This window comes from Coffea eugenioides, chromosome 10 (genome assembly GCF_003713205.1).
Source record: "Coffea eugenioides isolate CCC68of chromosome 10, Ceug_1.0, whole genome shotgun sequence".
In the NCBI taxonomy this organism is placed as follows: domain Eukaryota; kingdom Viridiplantae; phylum Streptophyta; class Magnoliopsida; order Gentianales; family Rubiaceae; genus Coffea; species Coffea eugenioides.
In genome coordinates, this window is record NC_040044.1 from 12,733,440 (window position 1) to 12,759,543 (window position 26,104).

The 26,104-nt window shown below is 33.4% G+C and overlaps 1 protein-coding gene and 1 pseudogene across 1 annotated transcript; both read left to right on the forward strand.

The window, feature by feature from the left end:
• The first annotated feature begins 2,558 nt into the window (after positions 1 to 2,558).
• LOC113749692 lies at positions 2,559 to 7,152 on the forward strand (annotated as a pseudogene).
• Positions 7,153 to 24,560: 17,408 nt separating this feature from the next.
• LOC113748707 (V-type proton ATPase subunit G-like) lies at positions 24,561 to 25,242 on the forward strand. The gene is made up of 3 exons (XM_027292245.1): positions 24,561 to 24,648; positions 24,868 to 24,968; positions 25,099 to 25,242. The coding sequence occupies exons 1-3, from the start codon at positions 24,561 to 24,563 to the stop codon at positions 25,240 to 25,242; spliced, it is 333 nt and encodes a 110-aa protein (XP_027148046.1).
• Positions 25,243 to 26,104: the final 862 nt, after the last annotated feature.

Below are 26,104 nucleotides of genomic sequence, written 5' to 3' on the forward strand. Positions count from 1 at the left end.
TATAATGACCTTCATTTCATAAAAAATTCATAGTATAATGAAATGACATTAAAAAAAAGGAAAAAACCTGACCTCTTCGGCTATCCTATTTATAAATTACAGACAACGACGATTTTCTATCACTTACTATCACTCCATTCTCATCCATTAACTTCCTCCTGTAATTCGCTCTCAAATTATCACTAACCATTGCCTGTAATTACAGCTAATCACACCACAAGTGATCCCCCAAACTCTACTATATATTTCTATTCCTCCTTTCTTCTCTTTGGAATTGCCAAATTACAAGTTTAGTTAAGGGATTAAATTTGATGGTTGAAGTAAAATTCGATTTCATGGTCAAACTAAAAGGAGATGAAGAGCCACACAATAATAATGGAACAAATCATACAATCATTGGCCAAAAGAGGAAGAGGGACTGAAATTGATAAATTTGCTAATTTGTTTATCATCCAAACAAAAAACTTTTTAAGATGTTAATAAGTACATTTATATTTCTTTTTATGCTTGACAATTATTGGATGTGATTTCGCTATGGAGATAGAGTTTCTTCTCTATATTTAACACGTTAACATGTTTGGAGATTTTATGGTAGACTAGGTTATTTGTTTTGAGAAGGTGTGGGCATTGGGTTTGAAGTTTGGGATGTGATTAGTTGTAAATGAAATTTTGGTTTGTAAATGAAATTTTGGTTTTTGGCAAAATGAATTTCTTGAAAATCTTTATAGTCTAATGATGCCTTTCCTTTTCTTAAACTTGATTAATCCCATTTATGTCTAAATCTCCCTTAAGAATTTTCTTCAAGATCATAATGTGGCTCATGTAATAGGAGTTAAGCCACTTATATGGAACCAAAACCATGGCATCCTATGTTGAAAATTATGTAAACATAAGGGCAGTTGATTGTGAATTTGACCATTTCATAGAACCATATGATGAGAATATTTCTGAAGAATGGAACAAATTTTCAAAATTGAATGCATGCTTTGGGAGAAGCAATTTGATGACTATGATGATGGAATTGTTTGGATTTAGAATTTGGAATTAGACTATTTGTTAGGTTAGTTTGTTAGTATAGTGGGTTTGGTTGAATTATGGAGGGAAGTAATTGGCAAAATAATTTTTGTATTATTTTTGTACAAAAAGGATAGTTTAGGATTTTTGAGAAAAAATAGTCTTTTGGGTCTATATTGTTATATAAATAGTAAAAGGAAGGGAGGTAGGTGCAATTTAATAAACTTGAGGGGAGGTCTCTGCAATTGTTAGAAACCTCAGGGGAAGTTTCTGAAATTATCCCTAAACATTTTGGGATAAAAAGTAGGGATAATTTCAGAAACCTCCCCTGAGATTTCTGACAATTTCACTGAGCTTCTCTGAGATTTGAAAAATTACACATACCTCCATTATCATTTAAAATGACAATACTACCCTTAAATATTTTAATGAAATTCCCTTGTTTGGTATGCTTATACTTAGAATGACTTTAAAATTATTTTTTCATTCTTTTTCCTTCTTATCCCTTTTTATTTTAATTTTTTGCCAATAAAATTGTAAAATTACCACTATTATTTCTAATTTCTATTGTAACCAAATGTCGAACTAATGATTTTTTTTATGAGTTAACTTTATACGTAATCCAATGTTTTTTGCTAATCTTTGTTTTCTATTTTTTGGTATTAAAATTAACAATAAATAAAAAAAATGCGCAAAATTACTACTAAATTATGATAATCCCACTATTCAAAAAATTCATAAACTCTGAATCAATTATTTCAACATTTTATTTTCTATCTTATAAATCTAAATACATAATAAAATACCATCAAAAGTATCCTATCATAGTGATAAAATTATTATTATAGTTGTTTATCAAATAGTAGGTATGGACATGAAAATTTTGGCACCTTTTCCTTATAATTATATTAGATAATCTTATAATTCTATAGGGAAATAAATTAAAACTCATTACACAAGGGCATTTTTGGGTATTCATTTAAAAATTTAACCAAGTCAATATTATTTTAAGGTTTTGTTACTAAAATTATCAAATCAAGGAAGGTACGTGTAATTTTTTAAATCTCAAGAGAGTTCAATGAAATTGTCAGAAACCTCCTAAGGTTTCTGTAATTATCCCTAAAAAGTATGAGACTTTGAATTAGAGAAAGGGCATATAAAGGAAGGAGTTTGCAATTGATTGTTGGTGGATTCAAATTATTCGTGAATTACAAATTATTATAGTGTTTAAAAGGTGTTTCGATAATTGATGAATTATAAATTTAAATACTTCTTAAATAATCTAAATAATTGTAGCGATTTGATGAATTTCAAATCTTTCATCAAATTTCTCAATCCAAACGAAGCTGTGTAATTTCCGTTGATTGTAGTGACGGTGTTTTTAGTATTTCACGGTTGGTGTTGGCTGTAAATTGTAATGGCAATAATTTGGTGCACATGTGATGAACTGTCGGTAAATTTGTTGGTTTCTGTTTGTGGCCTAACCATGCAGTTTATTACTGTATTTGTCCTCGTCTGTTTCTGCTGGTTAGGAGAGGCGGCTGCTTCGTCTTTCTGATCTTTGTAAGCATTGTAGCTGTGCGATGGTCCTGTCCTAATTCAGTGGAAAATAAGCAGTAAAGATTCAGCTGCTTCTTCATTTTGTCTGCCTAAATAACACCCTCTCTCTCGCAACACATGAGGCCTCTGCTGAACTAGTATTTGTTAATTTCCCCACTGTACATTGTGGGGTGGAATTCAATCGCTGGATAAAATTTTGATCATTCGCGTATTAGACTGTAAGCCCAAAATAAAATTGAGTGCAATGGAGGATTATTACTATGGAAGCAGTGACGATGAGAACTCTGATCAGTACTCTGATCGAGTTGACGATGATGATGGAGAAGACTCTGTTGATGGGCTCCAAGACCAAGAACTTTGCAGCAAAGATCCCTCCTGCACGGTATAATTTATATTTTCTCTTATTATTCCCTGGTTGATGAGCAAGAATTGAGTCTTGGGGTCCTACGAGTCCTCTATTTTATCCTATTATGTATTTTCTTCATCGGCCATTATCTGTTTTGTTGGAGTGAAAACAAGGCTGGGAGTGAAGGCTTTAGTTTTGGAGATTTAGACACTAACAATTTTATTTAAGATAATTTGTTGTCGCTTATGATCATCTCGAGTTTTTTATGTCTCCGTTGAACAGAAGTTTTAGTAAATCAGCGTGTGGAAGAGGTACTGTCAGTTACTGAACTGCCTATGGCTGGCACCTCAACTGAAGATGAAAATGAAATATATAGCATCTGAGAATGTGAATTTATACTCTTTCTGGTTAGTTATGTATTCTGGAATAGAAGAGGGGTTATGGTTGTTGGCTTTATTGAATTTGACCTTTGATACTAATATTCGTACTCCTGATTCCTGAACTTAAACTGCTAAACAAACAGGAGTTTACAGTTGCTGGCTTTTCTACATTCATCTAGCATTCACCGATTTGTGTCTGTTATCTAGGTCTTTATTGTACTTTTTATAAAGAGAAGAGGAACATTGGCATGATTATGCTACTTGCCTTTTGCTCATGCAGGTGATCAGACAAGAGTCTCTTCTAGCTGCACAGGTTAGACACACTCATTAGATGTCTGCTTTGTTGATTTGAGTAACTCTAAATAAGAATAAAGTTTTGAGTTGTTGCTTATGTTGATTTATACAGAAAGAAGTCTTGCAAAAAGTAATGGATTTGCTGTCCTTAAAGGAGCACCATGTGCGGACCTTGCTGATTTATCACTGTTGGGATGTTGAAACAGTTTCAAAGGTGTTCGTAGAGAGAGGTAAAGAACGGTTATATTCAGAAGCAGGTCTATCAGTCAGGAGCAGCAAGGACCTTAACTCCTCTCAGTCTTCAGACGAAGTTACCTGTCAAATCTGCTTTAAGCATGTCAATGCTTATGAGTCCTCGATGATGGATTGTGGCCATTGTTTTTGCAACATCTGTGAGTCTCTTGCTTGATGGCATTCTATCTTTTCATTTGACTTTTCTCATGATGCCAGATCCTGCTTATGCGTGTTATCTAAATGAAGATTAAAAACTTGTAATCAATTTCTTGGTCCTTGGAAGAATGTGTTAATATGAAATACAAATTCTGTGTTTTTCAGTTAATGTTTGGAATGGTAGCTGAAAATTGAACCTCTGAAACTGTGCTCATGTTCTGATATTCCAAATCATAACGGATGTTAGAACTTCAATTTATTTGAGATACATTGATGAATTAACAAATATGAGAAACTATAAGGAGGAGTTTCGGTCACACATCCTCAGAGCTGTTTATTCTGTGAAATTAAAAATGAGGTCAAACAAACTTGAGTTTTAAATTAATTTTTAAGCTTGTTGATTAGAAACTATTGGATAATACGGTTATTTGTTAAATAACTAGTTTGCTGATGATGTTTGTCATGTTGCACTTCTTAGGCACTATAAGAATAGAGTCAAGGTGCATGTTAATGCAAATCACGCATCTGCTTTTAACTTTCTTTTTTTTTTTAAAATCTCTTTCATCAAGTGCTTAATTTTGTAACCAGACCTCATAAAAGCAGCAAATTTAAAGGGTTAAGTAGATTGAAGTTTATTTCAATAGCTGAATAGCTTGAGTTAGATGCTCCAGTGAATTGTTTAGTAGATGTGCCTATTAGGAGGTTCTTCTATGCTGTAGTTGCAGAATGTTAAGCATTTTCTGTTCTTTTCTTTTGTTAAGGTTGGACACAGCATTTTATCATGAAGATACAAGAGGGTCAGAGTAGACGGATTACATGCATGGCCCACATGTGCGAAGCAATTTGTGACCAAGAAAATGTTAGAAATCTAGTTAGTACAGCAGATCCTCATCTTGCAACAATGTTTTATAAGATTCTTTTAGAATCATATGTTGAGGATAATAAGAAAGTAAAATGGTGTCCTAGCCTTCCTCATTGTGGAAATGCAATTCGTGTTGAGCGCGATGAATATTGTGAGGTTGAATGTGCTTGTGGTGTACAGTTCTGTTTCAGCTGCTCATCTGAAGCTCACTCGCCTTGTCCATGTTTGATGTGGAAGCTTTGGAAGGAAATGCGCCAGGATGAATCAGGGATGGTTAATTCTACGAATACCAAGTATTGCCCTAAATGTCATAAACCAGTGGAGAAGAATGGAGGATGCAACCGAGTGCGTTGTTTGTGTGGACAACAATTTTGGTGAGTCTTCCTATTCTTTGTTGGTTTAAGATTCTGACTCAGCTTATACAGTTTGATTTGTCCAGTCACGGAATTATTCATTCTGCACAACATGCACGATTTAGTACACTTGTACTTTTGCAATCTAATCATAACTAGCACCCTATGCACAGTAAGGGCATGCAGCTGCTATCCACAAGTTCATTGGCAGTTTCAAATTTCCTGCATTACGTTTTGTTAACTTGTTAACTTTGTCTGCATGCTCCTTGCTACTTCTTTCTCATCTGCTTTCTTAATTGATCCATGTTTATACAACTTTAGTCATCCATTACCAAAATTTATCAGCAAAACCATGTCTTTGATTTTCATTTGTAGATAAGAGAATGGATTTTGCCTGCTTTCTAGTACTGCAAGTCTTTTCTGCTATCTTACTGCTTGCCTGATATTTCAGTACATGAAGGACAACTTCTTTTTGTTTCTTTACTGCATGTTGTTAATATTTTGTCTTGGATATGTTTTGGCAAAATTAAATGATGCGATTTACCTTTTTGTCCTTATTTTCACAGTTGGCTTTGTGGCGGAAAAACTAGCACAAGTATTGCAGATCATCATCCTTGTGGCCAATATAAAGACGATAGATTGGAGAAAGATGGGCTTGCAAAAAGGCAACCTTGGGGCTATTCTCACAGTTGTATTCAGTTCAAAGCCCACACAGACTCTTTGGAGCTTGAAGCAAGGTTTCAGAGCAGGTTAAATTCAAAAATTGAGATCTTGGAGGAAAAGAACCATGAATTAAGAGATTTTAGCTGGGTGACTGTTGGATTCAATAGACTTTTCAGATCAAGGAGGATTCTCTCCTATTCTTATCCTTTTGGATATATATTGCATGTTTTATGATGACCAATTCAAGTACGCAATGGAACAGAATGTCAGGGAACCAAAGCAGAATCTTTTTGAGGACCATCAGGAGCAGCTTCGGGCTAAGATTGAAAACCTTTCGGAACAGCTTTTTGCTGATTGGGAAGAAAGGGACGTCCTCGATACAAGACGGCAGATTATTACTCTCTCCACTGTTATCAATAACCTCTGCAAGAATTTGTGAGCTTTACTAACTGGACTTGAACCTGAACCAAGGAACATCTGAAATTGAGAAACTGGACTAGTTTTATTTATAATAATTAAGTGAAAGGGCTAGGACTTTATTTAAATTCATTTTTTTTTTTTTGGCAAAATCTGAGAATACGTATGGCTATTTGCAGGTATGATTGCATCGAGGAATTATTGCCTCCCGAGCATATTATAGTTCCATATAGGTCTATGGGAGTGAAGAAAGCATCAGAATTTCATTAAAGGTACTCTGTAACAGGTGGTATGATTCTCATTTTCCAACTGACTAGTTCTGGTGTATTGTTGGTTTTGACCTCGTGCTTTCTACAAAGTGCTAAAAAGGTTTGTTTCTTTGCCACAGCTTAACTAGATGCAAGATGGATGAGCAATGATACAAAGTTCTTGACTTGCAGCCTTTGGATTGGGTGATTTTTCTTCCCTTGAGATGGTTCGGCAAGAAGCTCTTGGTGAATGCTTCATATTATATCTATATGCAGCTGACACAATAGAGAGGAGATGATATATTAACATTCTACTTGGTTTTGCTCATAAGTAGAGTCATTGATGACATTTTGGCTTAAAAGGGTTGATTTTCCAAGAGAATGTCACAGAGGTAATCGTTGAAAGAGAGGAAAAGCGTGGCCGTATATGCTTTTTCGTTGCATATATGTCCTGACGTCGCTGCCTTGTCAATTTTGATTTCTAGAGTCCTTTCCTCGAATATTTCTTGCCTTATTTTCTGCCAATGTTTATAACTTTTGATGAGATTTATAATCTGGATAAACAGTAAACCTTATATTTCTGTATATATTTCCTCGGTCAAATACAAAAATATTGATAAATGGTCGTTCTTAAGAGGGTTTAATGGTGAATGTAGTGGGCTGTTACTCAGAATACTGTTGTTGGGGAAGGGAAGGTGAAGAGGTATTTAGCAGCGACTTTTCATTGTTCCAAGTTCTACCTCGAGTGTCTGTTTTTTTTTTTTTTTTTTTTTTTTTTTGTCGAAACGATATGTGATTTTATAGATGAACAGAACCTTTACAGTTTCAAGTAAAGACTTGAGCGAACTTTACAACCAGTGCATACTAACACTGAGGAATAAAAAATTCCTGATCTACAACAAAGTCTAGCGCTTGCACGCTTATCCAATGAGTTATATGGTTAAGATTCCTCGAGTGTCTGTTTGATAATTCAACTTTTAATGCAAAAAATTAACTCATTCAAAACTTTTTGAATTCAACATGTTTAATAATTAATATGTTCAATTTAATATATTAAGCACTGTTTAATTTGTGTACAAACTTTTGAGTGAAAATTTTTTATTGAATTTTCTGAATTGATTGCATATATTACACTATTCATACATATAATGCACTTTCATGTGCACAAACTATACATTTGACACATATATACACATGCAAATACACATATGCATATATTCAAGTACTATCTCTCAATTGTCTAATTATTTTCTCTCATACAATACACTTTACTCTCTCTCCAAATAATTTTAAAGATGAAAGTATAATATTTGTGTGATATTTTCATTTAGTGCTGTAATTCAATTCAATTAGTTATCAAATATGTATATTTATCAATTGAGCAACTTACTACTTTCAATATTTAACTTTCATATTTTGAAATTTAGATTTTAAACTTCAGTTTTATTAAACATGGCCAAAATGTATATTATAGATTTCCCAAAGTTAAAAGTTGTTGTCTAGGAATGTGGGTTTTTTTTTTTTTTTTTTCGCTCATTGCCCAAAACAGATATTCTTTGTATTGACTTATTTGTTAAGGATTATAAACAAGTTCCTTATTTCCTTAAGCTTCGCTAGAATGCTACCAATTTGTTTAGACGTCAAAATAAATAAAACAAAAAGAAGGAAAAAATATGTCACCTGATGAAACCTCTAACATATGCTACGTGGAGTCAAAGTGGAGCAAGTGGAAAACAAATATATAACTAGTTGCGAAACTGCGGAAGTAATTTCCAAGATGCTAAACTAAATCTACTACCCTATCCTTGTCCATGCTGAAACCTTCAACTTCTTGTATCTTGTTAGGATCGAAATGAATATACTAACACCGATGGATTAACATGAGAAAAACTATTTATTTGGGAAGTGGTTAGAGTCTTAGAGAATTTCTTTTGGGATTTTTGAAGTTTGTCTTTTCGACGTACTATTAGGGTACAACAGTAACTTTTAATTTTTCTTCTTTTGGCTTATAGGCCAACCCTTAGCTTTTGTTTTTGTTTTTAGCACATTTAATTAACTTTTGAATCAAGCAACTGTCAAAAATTTAAATGAAGTGGATTTTCAAATATTTGATTTTCATCGCTGTTTCAATTGAAATCACAAGTATAAACTTGATTGTATATCTCCCATAACTAGGAAAGTTATTTTTCTAGTGAAATGGCTAATTTATGTAAGTACAAATGGATAATGAATAATAATGCATTAAATTTACATGTATGCTATAGTTATTAAGTAACCCGTGTTTTTTTTTTCCATTGAAATATACCCACACTATTCATATAACTAGTGAATGATAATCTATTAGAAGTTTCAAGTTTCAAAGATGTTAAATCCCTGAGGTTTTTTAATTATTCAATACAAAACTAGTTATTTATATATTTATTCATTTGTACATAATGTAGTCGGGATTGTGATTTTCTGCAGAAAATTTTTTATATTTTTCATAAATATATTTTGCAATCTTTTTTTTTTTTACCTCACATACATCAAATCGTTATAATATATTTTTCTACAAAAACTTTTAATAATAACAATCCAATCAGGCTGGTACCTCCATTGAAGATCCGTCCGTCTTACGTCTTACGATAAAGTCTTCCTTTTATATACATTAACACTCATCTCTAGCGGCTCGTCGATCAACATGCACTTCATATTCTATATTTTACCTAGCAAGTTATCTTTAGTAACATAATCTTAAAAATGGATTGAAGAAATTTAACATTTTTTTTATATATATTTAATAGAACAGTACATGAAAAAATTAACTCCCAAACGGCCCAATTTATTGAAACACTACTAATTATCACAAGCTTGCAGCCGATTTGAAGAGGTTCTTGTGTCCATTGACTATCGAAGGCTCATCCGGTTGCAGTACAAATCACAGTCCCATCATGACGATAAAGCTTGCAGTGTGGTTTAGCCAAGCAACAGTTGCAGACGGGGCGAAGTTTCTTGTGAGGTGGATGTGGGCAAATCATGTAAGCTGCTTTGAAGCAGACGAGTGGGCATACTTTTGCACTTGCATGTTCCGGCTTCCATCCCAGTAGGATTGTTGCTGTTTCAATTCAAATCACAAGCATTGACTTAATTGTAAATCCCCATTTTCCACTAAAATGGCCAATTAACATACATAACTACAAATGCTTAATAATAATAATAATGCATTCAACTTAATTGTATGCTAAATTTAACTAAATTACTAATATGATATCTAACTACGCATACAACAGTCAAATGAAATCATGTACATCAATCTAGTAGATGAACGAGGAATTCATATCGCAAATTGAAATGGAAACAATATATTATCAATCAATACTAAATTTGGCTGACCATAAATTATCTATGGACATCCAGAGTATTAATCACATGAAATTTGTCAACATTATATCACAGAAAAGATGAAAGGATTTAGTGCGGAAAATATATTTAGAATACTCTAACTTGGAATGAAAACCAACTACATATTGTGAATCATTTGCAGAATTGAGCGTACCGCAAAAGAGGAGGGTGATAATACCAACTTTTGTACCAGCCATGTCTTGGTGGGTTATGCTCCAAAGGGTTCTGCCATGGTTTTTATAGCACAGAAGACAGTCACCAAAAACATAGAAAAGTAAAAAGAAAATTAAATAAGTCCTCTTACACACCAACAAAAAAAAAAAATTGGAGTAGCTATGAATTGGTCAAGTGGTGCCTAGTCAAATTCAGCAAAGGGATACAGAAAATGATAAGCAGCTGGAAGAAGGTTTTCACGCTAGTTAATTAATAGGTTTTCTTTGCTAGTGGGAGTATATTTATCTTTTATGAAAGATCAGCAATGATCGCCAGTTCAAATTCACACCTAATATATATAAAGGTAACTTATTATGGCGGCTGGGCTGTATAGTTGAGGTTCGGCGCAATTGAGTGCAAATACCCATTATATTATTTCTGTACATCTCTCTCTTTATATATATGTATGTTCGTATACATTAAATTGGTTTACACAAAGAAAATCTATGTGCATAACGAAATTATATAAAGGTGTACAACTACTTTTAGAGTAGCTGGCCATCAAGAGAGTTTCAAATTTCTACTTGGATGTAAGTCAAGGAATTAAATCCCTTGGACTGTATTCTAAAAAATTCAGACTTTTCTGAAAATTTTGTCAGTGGTTAGGTCCTTCTCCCCTAGTATAGATTAGGGGTAGATCTAGAATAGATTCTATTGTGTCTCAGAAAAAAAAAAAAAAGAAATTATGTAAAGGTGCACGTCATCAAAATTGCAACGATACCTGCTGGAGTTGTAAATTATATCTTGAGAGTTGAGATTTGGACTTTACATTCAAAGTCCACGGCAAGACTGTGCGCAAGATGTCTAATCTACTAGCTCATCCTTATCCATGCAGAAACATTCAACTTCTTGTATCCTGTTAGGATCGAAATGAATATGCCAACACCGACGGATTAACGTCAGCAAAATTATTTATTTGGGAAGTGCAATGTATTCCATGCATTCTTAGGACTTATAGCTGTGCGTAGCCCCGGAAGATTCGCTCACAAGGACCAAATTTATGAGGACAAATCATGTAATAAGAATTATATGTGTGTGTCTATATATATATATATAATAGGACTCATATTATAGGAACTACACCAATAAAAATAAGCACTTAGTTTAACTCCATAAGACCTTAACGTTGGAGGTATCCTATTAAAAATTCTAAGGTCAAGTTTGAGATAGCTTTTGTCAAAGCCTTACGTATTCAATTTTGACCCTTAGAAAAAAAATAAAACTTTTGATCATGATAATGCTTGAATTCCTTGGTAGAGTTGAGTTTTTACAAGTACTTATTATGTTCGCAATATCTAAGCGTGCATGGGACCTTGAAACTTAAGGGATTCTTTTTACTTTGTTTCTACTATACGCAAATAATATATATAAATAATTTTATATACACTATCACGGTTGGATGAATGATACATGAGCAAATTTTGAATTTTAAATTTTGCATATGTATTATATATCTAATGGTGATAGTGTATACACTGACAGTGTACATAAAATTAATCATATATATATATGTGTGTGTGTGTGTATACGTTGATTTGTTTTTTGTTGGTTTGTTACTTCCGTGGAAGTTGATTGCTCAATCAAAAAAAATCACAAAACACAAGGCAATCCCGTGGAATGAATGGGGTTATCATGACTAGTATATATAATAAAATTGTATTCTCATACTTATCTGTTTTCTTATTCTCCATTCTCATCAGAAGAAAGGTCTATTTAACAGTGCGATACCACTTGTTGATAGAGGTTTTAGGTATTAGTTTTTAAAAAAATTAAAATCAAATGAAAAAGTGTGTATATTGGAGGAGAAACGACAATTGATGATGTATTTACCCGCATGCAAAATTTTCTGTAAATTAGGTGCAATTGAAAAACCCTTGAAAGAGAACAATCTCTTTATTACGGACTAGGGAGATCCATCCAGAGCCCAATAAAAGGAAAATTGAAAGATTTCCGAAGCTTTGCAATAATATCTTTTCTTCCTTGATTTTGCAATAGTATATTGTCTTCGTTGTAGTTCTCATCCCTTGTCCAATAACTCAAGAAATTAAAAGAAAAAAGAATGGTAATTAAAATATGCACACAGAATGGTAATTAAATAATTCTAATTAATGGCACCACTATCAGAGAGTAGCAGACTTCCGTCTACTTTCAGGTTTACCATTAATATCTTCTAGTCCACTAGTTGAGAAAATAGGGAGAACATTAATTAGTCATAAAAACCTCAAAATTAATATTGAGAAGAAAACTAGAAAGATCAAGTGTTACTAGTCTATTTTATCCAATAACATTCATCAAAATGAATTTCACTGAAGAATTTAATACAAAACGCAACACAATCACAGAAAGGTTGTTGCCAAAATACAAAACCATAGTAATTTAATAAACTCATATTAATGAATTTCAATCTTAACAAATATGAACCGCATGGACCAAGAGCTGAAACAATCATGCCACTTTATTTATAACTGAATATTTTTAATAAGAATACATGAGTACAAGATCACAACTGAAACCCACAATTGTGCACAAACACAAATCATTAGTAGTTATTTACAATTGAGCGACACATTATCAAATGTATATTTTGTGAATGCAGTAGTTGCGACCAGAAGCATGTGAGTTAGGAATTTTTATGCTATCGCCAAATTAAAAAGAAAAAATAAAACACATTTTCTCTTCTAATTAAAATCATGCATTTTTCTTTTTGACCAGAACCAACAAGGCAATGAAGAAGTCAATTGGCAACATGAGATGAAGTGGTGATAAAGTTACAATGACCTCTTGTACATTAATTACGACGATAGATCCATTGACAATGAAATTGGATGACCATAAAATCTACGAATGTGATAATTAAGCTCACGAAGTGAATCTATTTTTTTTATTTTGGTAATTAAAAATTTTGGATAAGTTTAGCTCCGATCATGCCCCCAAAAGCATGGATCGTTTATTGGAATTCTTGCAGATTGTTTACCAATATAATCCTCACATCAACAGTAAGATTTCAATACATGACCTTTTTATAAGGAAATGATCCGTTCTTATCAGTTGAACCAACTTGTGTTGACAAAGTGAATCTATAATTACCAAAAAAAAAAACAAAGACTCTTCTTATTGTAGATTAATATATTATGTTGGAGATGTAGCTTGAAAAACTAATAAAATATTGGTCACTTTGCTTGGGGAATGGAACGTACCGAACAGAAGAAGAATCGCGATACAAATTCTCTTTGAAGCCACATTTTGTGGATTATGCTTAGAAGGAGCTTCTCCTGTGGCATTTAGCAAGGAGAACTTATCTTTTGTGTGTGTGAGAGAGAGAGAGAGAGAGAGAGAACAAATATAGACAATTGATTTAATTCCTAGAGGAAAGTACGTAGAAATTGCAATAGTTATCATTTCACCTAAACCCACTTAATTTAATTGCCAGTCAAATTCAACAAAACCATGATGACTTTAAGAAATAGTGAGCCTCTAAAAGCAAGATTACACACTAGGTTATGGATTTTCTTAGCTTGAGGGATTGTTGTTTCGTGATGAGTATGCAACTGCAGCTCTCTTTCAAAGGGACATCGTATTCAAAGTCCACCAAATTAAAAGAGAATTTGAATTTTTAGCTTACATATGCACTATTGACTTCATGCATGTCATTGTATTTAATTGAGTGCAGTAAGGAACGATTAGTTAATTTCTCTTGAGAAATGTACTTGAACTTCTCTAGTAATTTTGGATCATTTGGTTATAAACTTTTCTGATCAACTATCCCGAGCACTTTTGAGGTAATTCCACTAAAAATGTATTCATAACGAGAACCAGATAGATGGATGGAACATATTCTGCAAGTAACAGTGGAATATGCATTTATAGGAGGACCAATTTCTTCATTAATCTCCCCAAAAGTTAAGCGGTTAATGTATGAAATCCCAAAATCTTGAAGTTAAAAGTAGTCATTTCAAAACATTTTATGGCGGCTAACTTTTGAATTATTTCGAAGTAACTTCTTCCAAATTTTTGCACTAAATCTAATCTCCTAGTCAAACAACTGGAATAGACATGTTCGATCACAATTATTAGGGTTAAATATACTTTAGCCCCCTATAGTTTAGCGCGTTTTTCCATACCTCTCTTGTAGCTTCCAAAAATTTACATTCATAACGAAATCAACTAAAATGTCAAAAGTCCCCCTATATAAAGTTGACAATTATTTATTAATTACAAAGGGATTATGTATATATATATTTTGAAAATCATAAAGGAGTTATGTGGTAAAGTACTAAATTATAAGGGAATTATGTGGTAAAATACAAAATCATAAGGGGCTAAAATGTCATGCATATTATACTTATATATTTTGATCATTTCAACTATTTTAGCTTTTAAAAAAGAGTAATCTCAACATTTCGACGAGTTTCATTGTAAAAGATTATTTCCGTTATTTTGATATTTTAACCCCAATGTTAAGGGGTTATGTATAACTTTTGAAACCACAGAGGATTTAAATGAAAAATCGCTAAACTACCCAGGGATAAAGTGTATTTTACCTCAAACATTAAAATCCTTCAATGAGTTTAACCAGTATGCGTGATTTTAATCTTAAATAATAGTTTTTTTTTTTGTGCTGAAGTCGGGACTCAGAATTCTTTGTTCAAGTTCAAGGAATAAAGAACAATATTTTTCCAAATGCCTCAACTGTCCTTGGGGTCAACTAAAATTTCACCTTTATAATCCCAATTTTAAACTCTTCATATTCCCATTTACATGACTTCTCGTATTCCCAGCCCCGGCCCACCCTTCTTTTTTCTCGTGCTTCTCCATACTTTTTTGTCTACGGACTCGCTTATTTCGTTCTGCTTTGCCTCCCGAAATCCCCCTCCCCTGACCGGCAGTCACTTGAGGCACGGCTGCCCCAATTGTTTTAAAACTCGGCCAGGAGGTGAACCGTCAATACCATAGGGCCAAGGTTTAAAAGGGTTCAACTGGTTGGTCTGGTCTTGAAAAATTAGATGACATCAACATGAAGTCGTAAATATATTAATTATAGATTAGCATAATAATATGAAAAAAAAACTTATAGATATAATAGTATCATATTTTGCCTCCCAAAGACTTTAAGTTTTGGTGGGTAGGAGGTTAAGAATTCAAACATTGTCTCCCATCAATATACCATTATATGTGACTTCTTATCAATCCATACGGATGTGTAGTGCATTCATCTAGTCCGATGGCGTTCAGTCCCATTGATTTTTCTAGACTCCGTTAGGCCATCCCCCTCCCCCCCAAGTGTAGGCTAGAGTAGAAATAGGAGTAGAAGTATGATAGACTAGAATGTTGCCGTTTGAACAAAAAAAAAAAATAGTATCATATGAAAAAATAATCCTTTTGTCTCTTTATTTTTGTTTCCATGACTTCTTATAATTTAGAAGCACTAAAATCGAGCTCTAATTAGATGTTCTTAAATTTAAAATGCAAACTAATGAGTCGATAGGCATATATGTAAGAGTTGTTTGAAAATAGGCATCAAAATTAATGTTGCAAAAGAAAATTAGAAAATATATTAGAAACTTTTATAGTTATCCAAATATAGGGGGAGAAATGTAATAATGAAACCTTAGGGTGTTTAACTCTAATTTCTTCTTTTATGGCCTTTATATCTTGGTGGTCAGGCTCTGTTTGGATACCCTATTTTTGGTCCTATTTTTTAATAGACAAGTTTTGTTTAAAACTTCGGCCTTGTTTGGCAGACAAGTTCTTTGCCAAGTCTGTCTACTATAAGGTTTTTAAAAATTTTAACTACAGTAATCTCAAAAAAATTTTCAAAAATTTTAAATTATACACTTCAAAATATTAAAAAAAAAACACATTTCAAAAATTTTTTAAAAAACTTCTACAATAAGTTACAGTAAAATTTTAGATAAACATCCAAAAAACTCACTTGCCAAATGAGGCCTTTGTTTACAGTAACCCTTTAAAAACATTCCAAAATTTTTAATATACATACCCCAAATACCAAAAATCACACAAGTTTTTTCTTTCTTTTCCTTCTTCCTCACCTCACCCACCACTACCAGCCGACACCAACACCTTCCCCTTTTTTCCTCTCTCATCCTCCTTCTCTCCTTTCTCTTCCTCTCTCTATCCTATATCCTCTTCCCTTCCTTTCCCTTCCCTCTCTCCCTTTGGTTCTGCGACCAACAATGAGAGGGAGGGGAAAGGAGAAAGGGGCAAGGAGAGGGAGAGGAGGAGGGGGAGGAAGAGGAGGGAGAGAAGAGAGGAGAGGAGGAGAAGGGAGGGAGGAAGGAGGAAAGAGGAGAAGGGAGAGAGAGGTAATGGAGGTAGTCAATGATGGTGGCGGCTGGTGGCCAATGGTGAGATGGGAGGGAGGAAGAAGACCAGCAGTTGTGTGAGGAGGAAGAAGAGGAAGAAGAAGAAAGGTAGAGAGAGAGAGAGAGAGAGAGAGAGAAGGAAAAGAAAATGAAAATGAAAAAAAAAAGAAAATTTTTTCTCCAAATCCTCAAATACATAAATTTTTTTCTACAATTTCTACAGTGAATTATAGTAAATTTTTATAAAAATACCCGAAAACATCATCATCCAAACAAACCTTATTTTTCATGAGTTTCGTATTCCGGTTTCAAGTTTAAACTTTCATCTTTTTTTCTTCCATTTTGTGTCAAATTTTTCTTCCAATCCATTACTTCTGCACGGTTGACTTTTTTGTCTTTATTTAACCAAATAAGAACATGTAAAGTTCTTGGGTTCGTATGGATTAGGTATTTTTAGAAGTGTTTTTATAAAAATGTAACATTATATTTGAAAAACTTTCTACCGAAAATAATCCGTATTAGGCATGTCAATGAATTGAATCTTATCCGGATCCAACTCAGATCCAATGCATTTGGGTAGGATTTGAATTTAATTTCTCATACTCAGACCCTACTCAGATCCAAACCCTTTAAAAGAGTTATAGGTTTGGGTAGGGTTTGATTTTTTATGATCCATATCCAAATTCAAACCCATACCAGATCCTATCCAGATCCATGTATATATAATTAAATTACATATATTAGTAAATTTATTATATATTCTAATATTTTATAGTCATTGGATCCAATACAGTAAGATTTCATGATTGTTTTCTTTTTCAAACTAATCCTAGTTGTCATTGTGATTAGTACAATTTTTTTCAAAAAAAAGGAGTAAAAGTAAAGGCAAATAAATACACAAGTAAAAACAGTTGAAGTTTTAAAAATAAATAGAAGTAGTCAATAATAGTTATTTTTTTGAATTTATAATATTGCATTCAAATTCTCCAATATTAATTTTATTATTTGAAAAAAAAATTGGATAGTATTTATATATATTTTTGAAATCTTTATATTTTTAATATATTTTTACTTTAGTGTGTTTGAAAAAAATACAACGAATACCCATTGGATATCTAGATCCATGAGAGTCTGAATTTGGACTTATTTTTTCAGACTGAAATGTTTTTTGATTGAAAATAAGTCTCTCAGTAACGGTGATTGACAATTTAAATTGATGCTTTTGATTTGAATTGAAACAGCAACAATTCTACTCGAATGGAAGCCGGAACATGCAAGTGCATTATTCCCACCCGACTTCATTAGGTCATGCATACCCCTCTGCATTCCAGCTGCTTATATGACTTGCCCACCAGCACCTGACGAGAAAATTTTTCCGCCAGCGTGCAACTGTTGCTTCGCTAGATCAGGCTGCAAGCTATATCAGTTTGATGGGACTGTGATTTGTACTGCAGATCATGAAGACTTCGATAATTAATGGACACAAGAACTTGTAGAAGTGGCTACAAGCTACAAGCTTGTATTGCAATAAATTGGCCCCTTGGGGATTAATTATTTCGTATCCTTGTTCTGTTATATACTGTTTTACCGTGTATGAGCGCCTAAAGCACACTCGATGATGTACGTGCAACAAATGAAGTTGAAAATTTAAGTAAAGACACTCTGTTTTTCTTTAATTTTTCAACACCAAAGAAGCCCCAAACCTTTCCCTTTACTTCCTAACTCAATTTCTTGGGGCATCCAAATCCCCCGCCAACACTTGATAAGCTCAAGCCCATGAATTTTATTTTATTTTTTCTCCAGTTGATGTAATATTAACATGTATATATGTTGGCTATGAGAAGTACTAGACTATCAGATGATGCTATATCTCCTATTGATAGTCATGATAGTTTTTATCTATTAGCTAGCGTGCACGTGCTTGATTATCGTTTTTTGTGTGTGTGGATATATTTGATTATCATTTTTGTGTGTGTGTATATATATCCTATACTCATTTATTAAAATGATAATTGAGTGAAAGTAATTCATTATTGGCCAACTTCATATTTCAACTTGTAGAGCACTGATTTCTTCTGACATAGCTTGGTTACACTCTTGATATTTTATTAGCATTGGAAAAAAAGGATGGTCCAGATAACTCCACAACAGGTTTAGAGATAAGATTTATTGAACGACTAGTGTTTGTGTTTTGGTTGGTCGTGTGAGAAGGTAACATATGGTGAGTTCGTTTGGGTAGAACAAAGGCTAGCTGCGGGTTGATTTAAATCTACTACTGGATTAATGCCTACGAGATTATGACCAGGAGTTTGTCCAAGAGTTAAAAGGCAAAGAAGAAATAGAAGATAAGTCAGGAGAGTTCAAGGGATTGGTGGATAGTGGATTAGATTGAGGAGTGGTGATTAGTGGACATTGGATTAGGTTGGGGAGTGGTTAGACTCCTACATATTGGGGATCAGACCAGGATTGTCAATATTAGAATGATTTTGACAAGAAGGGTTAAGAGTTATCATTGGTTTGTGATAGGAGATGTGTATAGGAGCCAGTGGAAACATAAATTGGTGAAATAAGCCAACGTAGAATGGAATTGGTTTGTCTTTGACCTGATACTGGTGTGGTGGTGGTGGACCAAGTATTATTCAATGATTCTCAATTTGGTTTTCTTCGACCTGAACGTGGCATAAGACAGGGTGATAATATTTAACCTTATCTTTTCCTCATTTGTGCCAAAACTTTTTCTTGTTTCAAATGAATTTAAAAGTGTCAATTTTAATTGTCATGGATATGTTTAGCCAATAAAGAATTGAAATTACATACTAGAGGCAGTAGTTCGCTATATTGGTTATATGCAGCCACCTTATTACACCCAAATATTTAGGAATGTCCCTGATAGAAATGGTATTAGGGGACTAAATGATTTTAAATCCCTCAAGCTGGTAACGTTCATCATAGTGCATATTGATGAAGAGATATATATATATATATATATATATATAGTACTTTAATCAACGCACTACCTTGATCAATAATAGATTTGGATGACATTAAAATTACCAAAAGTATTGATCTCATGATATTGGTCAATATCATATCTAAGATGATACGTATTCATGTAGTGGAAAATATAATTAGAAAACTCTGAGTTGGAATGAAAAAACTTAAAAGAAACTCTGCTAATTAACCGCAGAGCAGGAGAGTGATTAGACCAACTTTGTTACCAGCCATGTTGAGGTGATTATGCAGCAAAGCCCGATGGGTTCAGCAGTGTGATTTATAGCACAAAGGATCATCACCAAAAAAAAAATGAAAAATTTTATGAACACATAAAAAAAAAAAAATTCCCCAGAGACGTACACGGAACGAAACCACACTCTCAGTCATAGCTGGAATGTGAGATATAGCTGGAAATGGGATTTCATGCTAACTGAAACGTTTTCTTATCTAGTGGGACTATTATTGGCTCGTTTGATAAGTAAGTTTTTTGGGTGTTTGTATAAAACATTGTTGTAACTTATTGTAGAAATTATAGAAAAAAATTTTGAAATGTATAAATTTTTGGATATTTTGAAGTGTATAATTTAAAAATTTTGAGAAGTTTTTTAAAATTACTGTAGATAAAGTTATTAAAAAACTTGTAACAGACAAACTTAGCCAAAAACTTACTTGCGAAACAAGGCCATTGTTTGTCAAAAGTCAGCAGCTGCAGGGAATTCAATTTTCACATGTAATAACACAAAGGTTATTATGAGGGTTGGGCAGTACAGTTGAAATTGGGCACTGCAATTGAGTGCTGTTGTTGAATTTCTTTCAAGATTTGATGTACATTTCTGTATCATCCGGAAATCTGTATTTGAATTCGTCCACCTAGCTGCCCTGAGTTGTAAATTATGTCTTCAAATGTGGACACAACATTCAAAAGTCCACCACAAGGCTAACTGCAATAAGATGCTAATCTGTTAGATTATCCTTGCAGAAGTATTTGACTTAATTGCATCTTGCTAGCATCGAAATGAATATTAGTTAAACCAATGGACTAACATCAGCACGTGACTGCCAGGGGAGGGGCCGATGGGATTAGGGTCTAGTACGGTTTGGTCTGACTACATTATTTGATGTATAATTATATTATATTATTATAATTCGAGATAAAAGCGACATATATGAATAAAATATTTGACATATATCCAGTATAACATGATAATATATTTGTATAACAAAAATTTAAACATGTAAAACGACTGAACAAAACCGTACAAAGTACAGTTGTACTGAGCCCTCACGGTTGCATTGAGTCCTTGTCCCGACTGATGTAAGAATTTTGAAGACACAATAGCAATGTATTCTTTCGGACCATGTAGTAGCTCTGTATAGCTCTTGAAAATTCGCCCTCAAGAACGACCAAGTTTTTGAGGTTACTTCATGTAGTAAGTAGGGTTTATCTTCCAAGCACTCTACCAATTAAGCACTTGGTTTAAGTCCATAAGGTCTTGAAGTTAGATGCATACTGTCGAAATTCTAAGGGCCAAGATTAAGTTTGAGTAGTAAATTTTGTCAAAGTCCTAATTTCTAATAATGAGCTTCAGATAACTCATGAATTTCTTGATACGGTAGATTTTTAAGAATAATCAACTTTAGTTATTAACCATTTCAGATCTTATAGATTTGAGTTCATTGTTTCGAGTCGTTAACTATTCTTTTCTCAATAGTCATATTGGGATTTTTCTTAATTTCATTTTGATTGTCTTTACCTAAAAATTGAGGAGGCCTGTTGCTCAATTATGCTCATCACTGCTAATCTTTTCCACAAATCCGCTAAGCTAACTTGGCAAATTAAATTCTTGAGAAACTGTTTATAAAATTAAGATAGCTCATAAATCCATCAGGCATCCCTGATCCAATCCCCCCACTCCAATAATAACTCCAGATTTTCCTTAGCTCATGGAGCTTTAGGCCAAGAAACACATGTTAATTGTGCTGCACTCACTACTGGTGCAACAAATTGCACAGTAGAACCCGCATACTTCAAAAAAATGTTCTTATTCCTCTCTTGCCATATATGCCAAAAGCTGTGGCTGAAAATACCTATCTCTGAGCTTATCAGCAAAAGAATCAAGTATTACATGTTTGCTCTACCAATCAACTTCCAATTGCCAGTTCATAATCTTTCTATAAAACAGACGCATTCTTTGAACTTTGTCCCAAACACATTGCGAAAAATGATCAATAGATTCAGTAATCTGTCCACGCAGAACACAGATTCTGAACACGCCATCTACAGTCTATCTTTATTGGATAGCCAACCCTAGCATAAATGCAATTTTTTGAGTATTATTTCTGATCCATACTAGCTTGTGCCATCCCATCCCACTCTGAAACTAGAAGAAAAAATTTCTTCATTGCAGATTTAATCGAGAACTCACCTGTGAAAGAAGCCAGCCAACTCAAATGATCCTCTCTATGCAAATATTTCTACAATGAAAACTAGTTTTTCTGCCCCGCCCCTCCCCCCCCACCACAAAAAAAAAATCAGATCATGTGACTTCCAAGCTCATTTAAAGTATATATTTATTTCACGATAATCTTAAGAAGAAACTCAAAACATGAATTCTAGTGGTTATATTTTAAGAACAAATGTTAATCATAATTTGCAAATATTCAAATTAAACACAATTTATTCATTGGCAGGTGAAAAATTTTACAACACGCAAGTCTGATACACAATCAAAAGTTCTACCGTACACAATCACCGTTATGAAATCGTAACAATGCTTCCTTGTCCGTAAATTGTAGAAAGCTCATTAGGTGCCAATACAAATCAATGTTCCATTGGCATAATAAAGCTTGCAGTCTCGCGGGAGGACACAACAGTTGCAGACTGGGGTAAGCTGCTCAGACCCTGAGGATGGGCAAGTCGTATAACCCTCTATTTTAAAACAAATCTGTGGGAAAAGTTTTGCACTTGCATTAGCCACCTTGCTTCCCAGCAGAATAATTGCTGTGGTAAATAAAATAAAATAAAAAAAAAAGCAAACGTTAACATTAAGTGTAAAGTGTCTTATTTTTGGGCTTGTGGAATGGTAATTTATTAAGCAAAGTGAGCAAGAACAGTAAAACTAATGTTTTATTTATTGTAAACCACGATTAATGAGAAATTTTGATGTAAAAACAACTTCACATAAAAGTTAATCTGTTGAGAAATGGGGCATACCGCAAAGTAGGAGAGTGATGTTACCAACTCTATTAGCATCCATATTTTTATGAGGAGTTTTGCTTCAAAGCAGCGGTACCTATGGCTGTAGTCTATTTATAGCAAGGTTTGGACCAAACTAGTAAAAACATATGTATAATGAATTCCTCCTTTAGAGTCAAATTCAACAATGAACAATGAAGGTTTTGATAAACTCAATTGACTAATTGAGGTGCTTAAAACTGTAGCGAGGAAAAGAAAAGTATCTGGAATTACAGGAAATTCAAATTCACACCTAATTAAGAAAAGTATCTATTATAGTTAGGACATTCATTCAAAGTCCAAGAAAAGGAAAATTGCAAATAAAAGGACAAGGGTCCAATGATCAAAGGACAAAGGTCCAAAGAGTATAAACAAATGCTGAAAGCATATCTGCTAATGTTTAATATCATATCATTTCCATTTCTAGGGATACATCAAAAGTAGCACTTTTCAAACAGCAAACTAAGAGCATCAATGTCCTCTAATATAAGAGCGTTGCCATTCTATGTTCCCTGGATTTTTGCCTCTGGATTTGATCCACTAATTGCTTACTTGTCATTGCAATTTGGATATGTCTCCATCCTATTTGAGCAGCCTTACTGATTGTTAGTTTAACAGTCTCTGCCATGTCTTGCAGCTGATCCTCTGAGCTCCTTTCCTTCATTGCCCAGCATGCCAATACAGTTCCTGATTGGTCTTTTGCGATGATTCCCATTCCTGCTTTTCTGGGACAGGCTGCGTACTTGGATGCTGTTGCATCTTGGATCCATTTGGCTGCTCATAGCTGTCCTCCTAGCCTATCTATTATTGTCTCCATTATCAAGAAGAATCGAGTAATATCAGTTAAATACCTAACATCTGCTAAAAATTACAACTACCCTACACGTGTTCAATTGCTAACTTTCTATCATAAATATGGGATTAATGACTTCAAACTACATAAATATTTGTCATACATGTCTTAACTACATTTTATCATTTAAATTTGTTTGGGTACTCACTTGAAAAATTACCCTTCTCAAAAGTTGTAATGGTTTTTGGTCTTCAATTTTTTGAGGTTACAATGGAAGACAACCAGCTTATTTCCTCAATATTTGGTCCATGCTGCCATCTAACTCTCCCTTAAAATGCTGGAAAAATATGAAGCTAGCTACTCATACATTTTTTTTATTCCGAATTTCCTTGCATTTTGCTTCTTGTAGAAAATTGCACATGTTGCCCTAGGAATAGCATTTAGATATCTATTAGAAACTTCCATCCGTAAGCTTATAATAGCCAGTAGCAGAAAATGAACGCTAATGACTAGGACTAACCGTAACTAATCAACACCCTATTCACAAGGAGAGTAACAACTCCATCTCTCTCCTTTTCTGTCCCCTCACCCTCCTCCTTTCTGCAATTTTTCAAATTGTCCGAAAAGATATTTCATCAATATTTTCTTGTCCAGGTGATCTACCATTGTTATTTCTAACTAGCTATTTGGTTCCAATCATAACTTATCAATGCTCCTCATTGCAGTTTGAAAACAAAATGTTTCCACGGCCCCTTATACTCAATAAACCTTCTATTATCAGGGTTCCCAATTCCTTGTTTGCCTAACAATTCCCTTATAATTTGCATTGCATGTCTACTAGATTTTGAAATTCTTATTTTTAATCACCTCAGAGTTGATCACAGAAGATTAGTTGGAAACTAGTCATAGCATATTGATCCGTATGATTTTGTCAAAAAAAAGTTATTTTTGTTTCTTTCTTTTCTTTTATTTTTTTTAATTGCTACCGTGTTGAGCTAAATGGATTTCTAAACTTACCCATTGATTTTGGTGCAATCTGCAATTTACATATTTTATTTTCATTTTCTGTTTCTTCTTCAGGTTGAAGAGCTATGATGGATGCAATGAGAGGACAAGGAGGCATTCAGATGTTGCTAACTGCAGAACAAGAGGCTCAACAAATTGTTTCAGCTGCTAAAAATAGTAAAACATAATTCCTATTTTGTTTTCCAGCATATATAGTCATAATTCCATAAAATTCCATAACTTCCCGAAATTCTACGAAAAATATAGCAATATGTTTGTTCTTTTTGTCCTTTTTGCTACTTCAAATGAACTTTTCTTGCAAATCCTGTCTTGCCCTTTTGTCTCTCTGGAAATATTACAAAATAGATGACTAATTCATAAATTTTTTCCCCACAGGCAAAATGGCCAAGTTGAGACTGGCCAAAGAAGAAGCTGAAGGCGAAATAGGACAATATCGTGCGAATTTGGAAGCAGAGTACCAAAGGAACATATCTGAGGTTTGTTTTCATTAGTTTAATACTTTGATCAGCCACTGGAATTTCAAGATTGATCCTATGGAATTCCTTGTTTGTCAGTTGAATATTTGAATGGCTGTAAATTCCTAGATGTTCCCTATCTGATTTACAGAAAAGTGGGAACTCCGACTTCACATTGAAACGTCTTGAGACAGAAACTGAGACCAAAATTCGGGACTTGAAGGACTCTGCCTCAAAAGTATCGGCAGATGTTGTTGCAATGCTCATCAAGTACATTACAACTGTGAAAAATTGATCCATGAAGGTATGTTCATGGTCATCATCGTCTAACCTCATATTGCTTTTGATGTTCTTATATTGAATCCCAAATAGAAAGTTTCCTAGTTCGAAAGTGTCGTTCCACCGGAACAGAAAATGAATATTAAACAGAAAAATAAAATGAAAATAATATAATGCACACAAGTGTGGAGGGTTGAGGTTCAAATAGTTCGCTTTCTTTAAAGTGATTCAAGAATTTATGGAAGAATCAACTCTGGTGCAATAGAATTTCTAACTTATTACCCCTAAAATACAATAGCAATGTCGTTAGTTTATACAACTAAAAGAGTATAACTCCAATAGCATATTTTTTCTTACTTTACTATACATGAGATAGAAAAGTAAAGATTTCTTCTAACTCTGAAATACATCACTAATAGTCGTAGTACTAGTATTCTTTGTGTTTTCTGTCTCAAGGTACAGACATATACATAAGCGATGAAAAGCTAGAAAAAAACATAAGTTGCATTAATAATAGCATGCTAGATAAATGTAGGCGTTATTAGCTGGTTACATTGTTTTTGTAAGTGAAAACCTTTAATTTTTTATTATAAAGGTGAATTAATCAAAATCAGTCAAATACTATAACTCTCAAAAAACAGTTATTGTAGTTCTCTACTTATGCATTTAATTATCTTTTTAAAAGGATTTCTTTCATGAGGCACTTAAGTACACCTAAATCTTACCTAGCCTTCCATTTAAAAACACACACTAATAATTATTAATCTACCTTGCATTTATATAGGCTCCTTATTTAGCTTTAGATTTTCAAACTATTAACAATTGAACTACATATATAATGAATGTCCATTGGATACTCGTTAAATAGACTCTTAGTA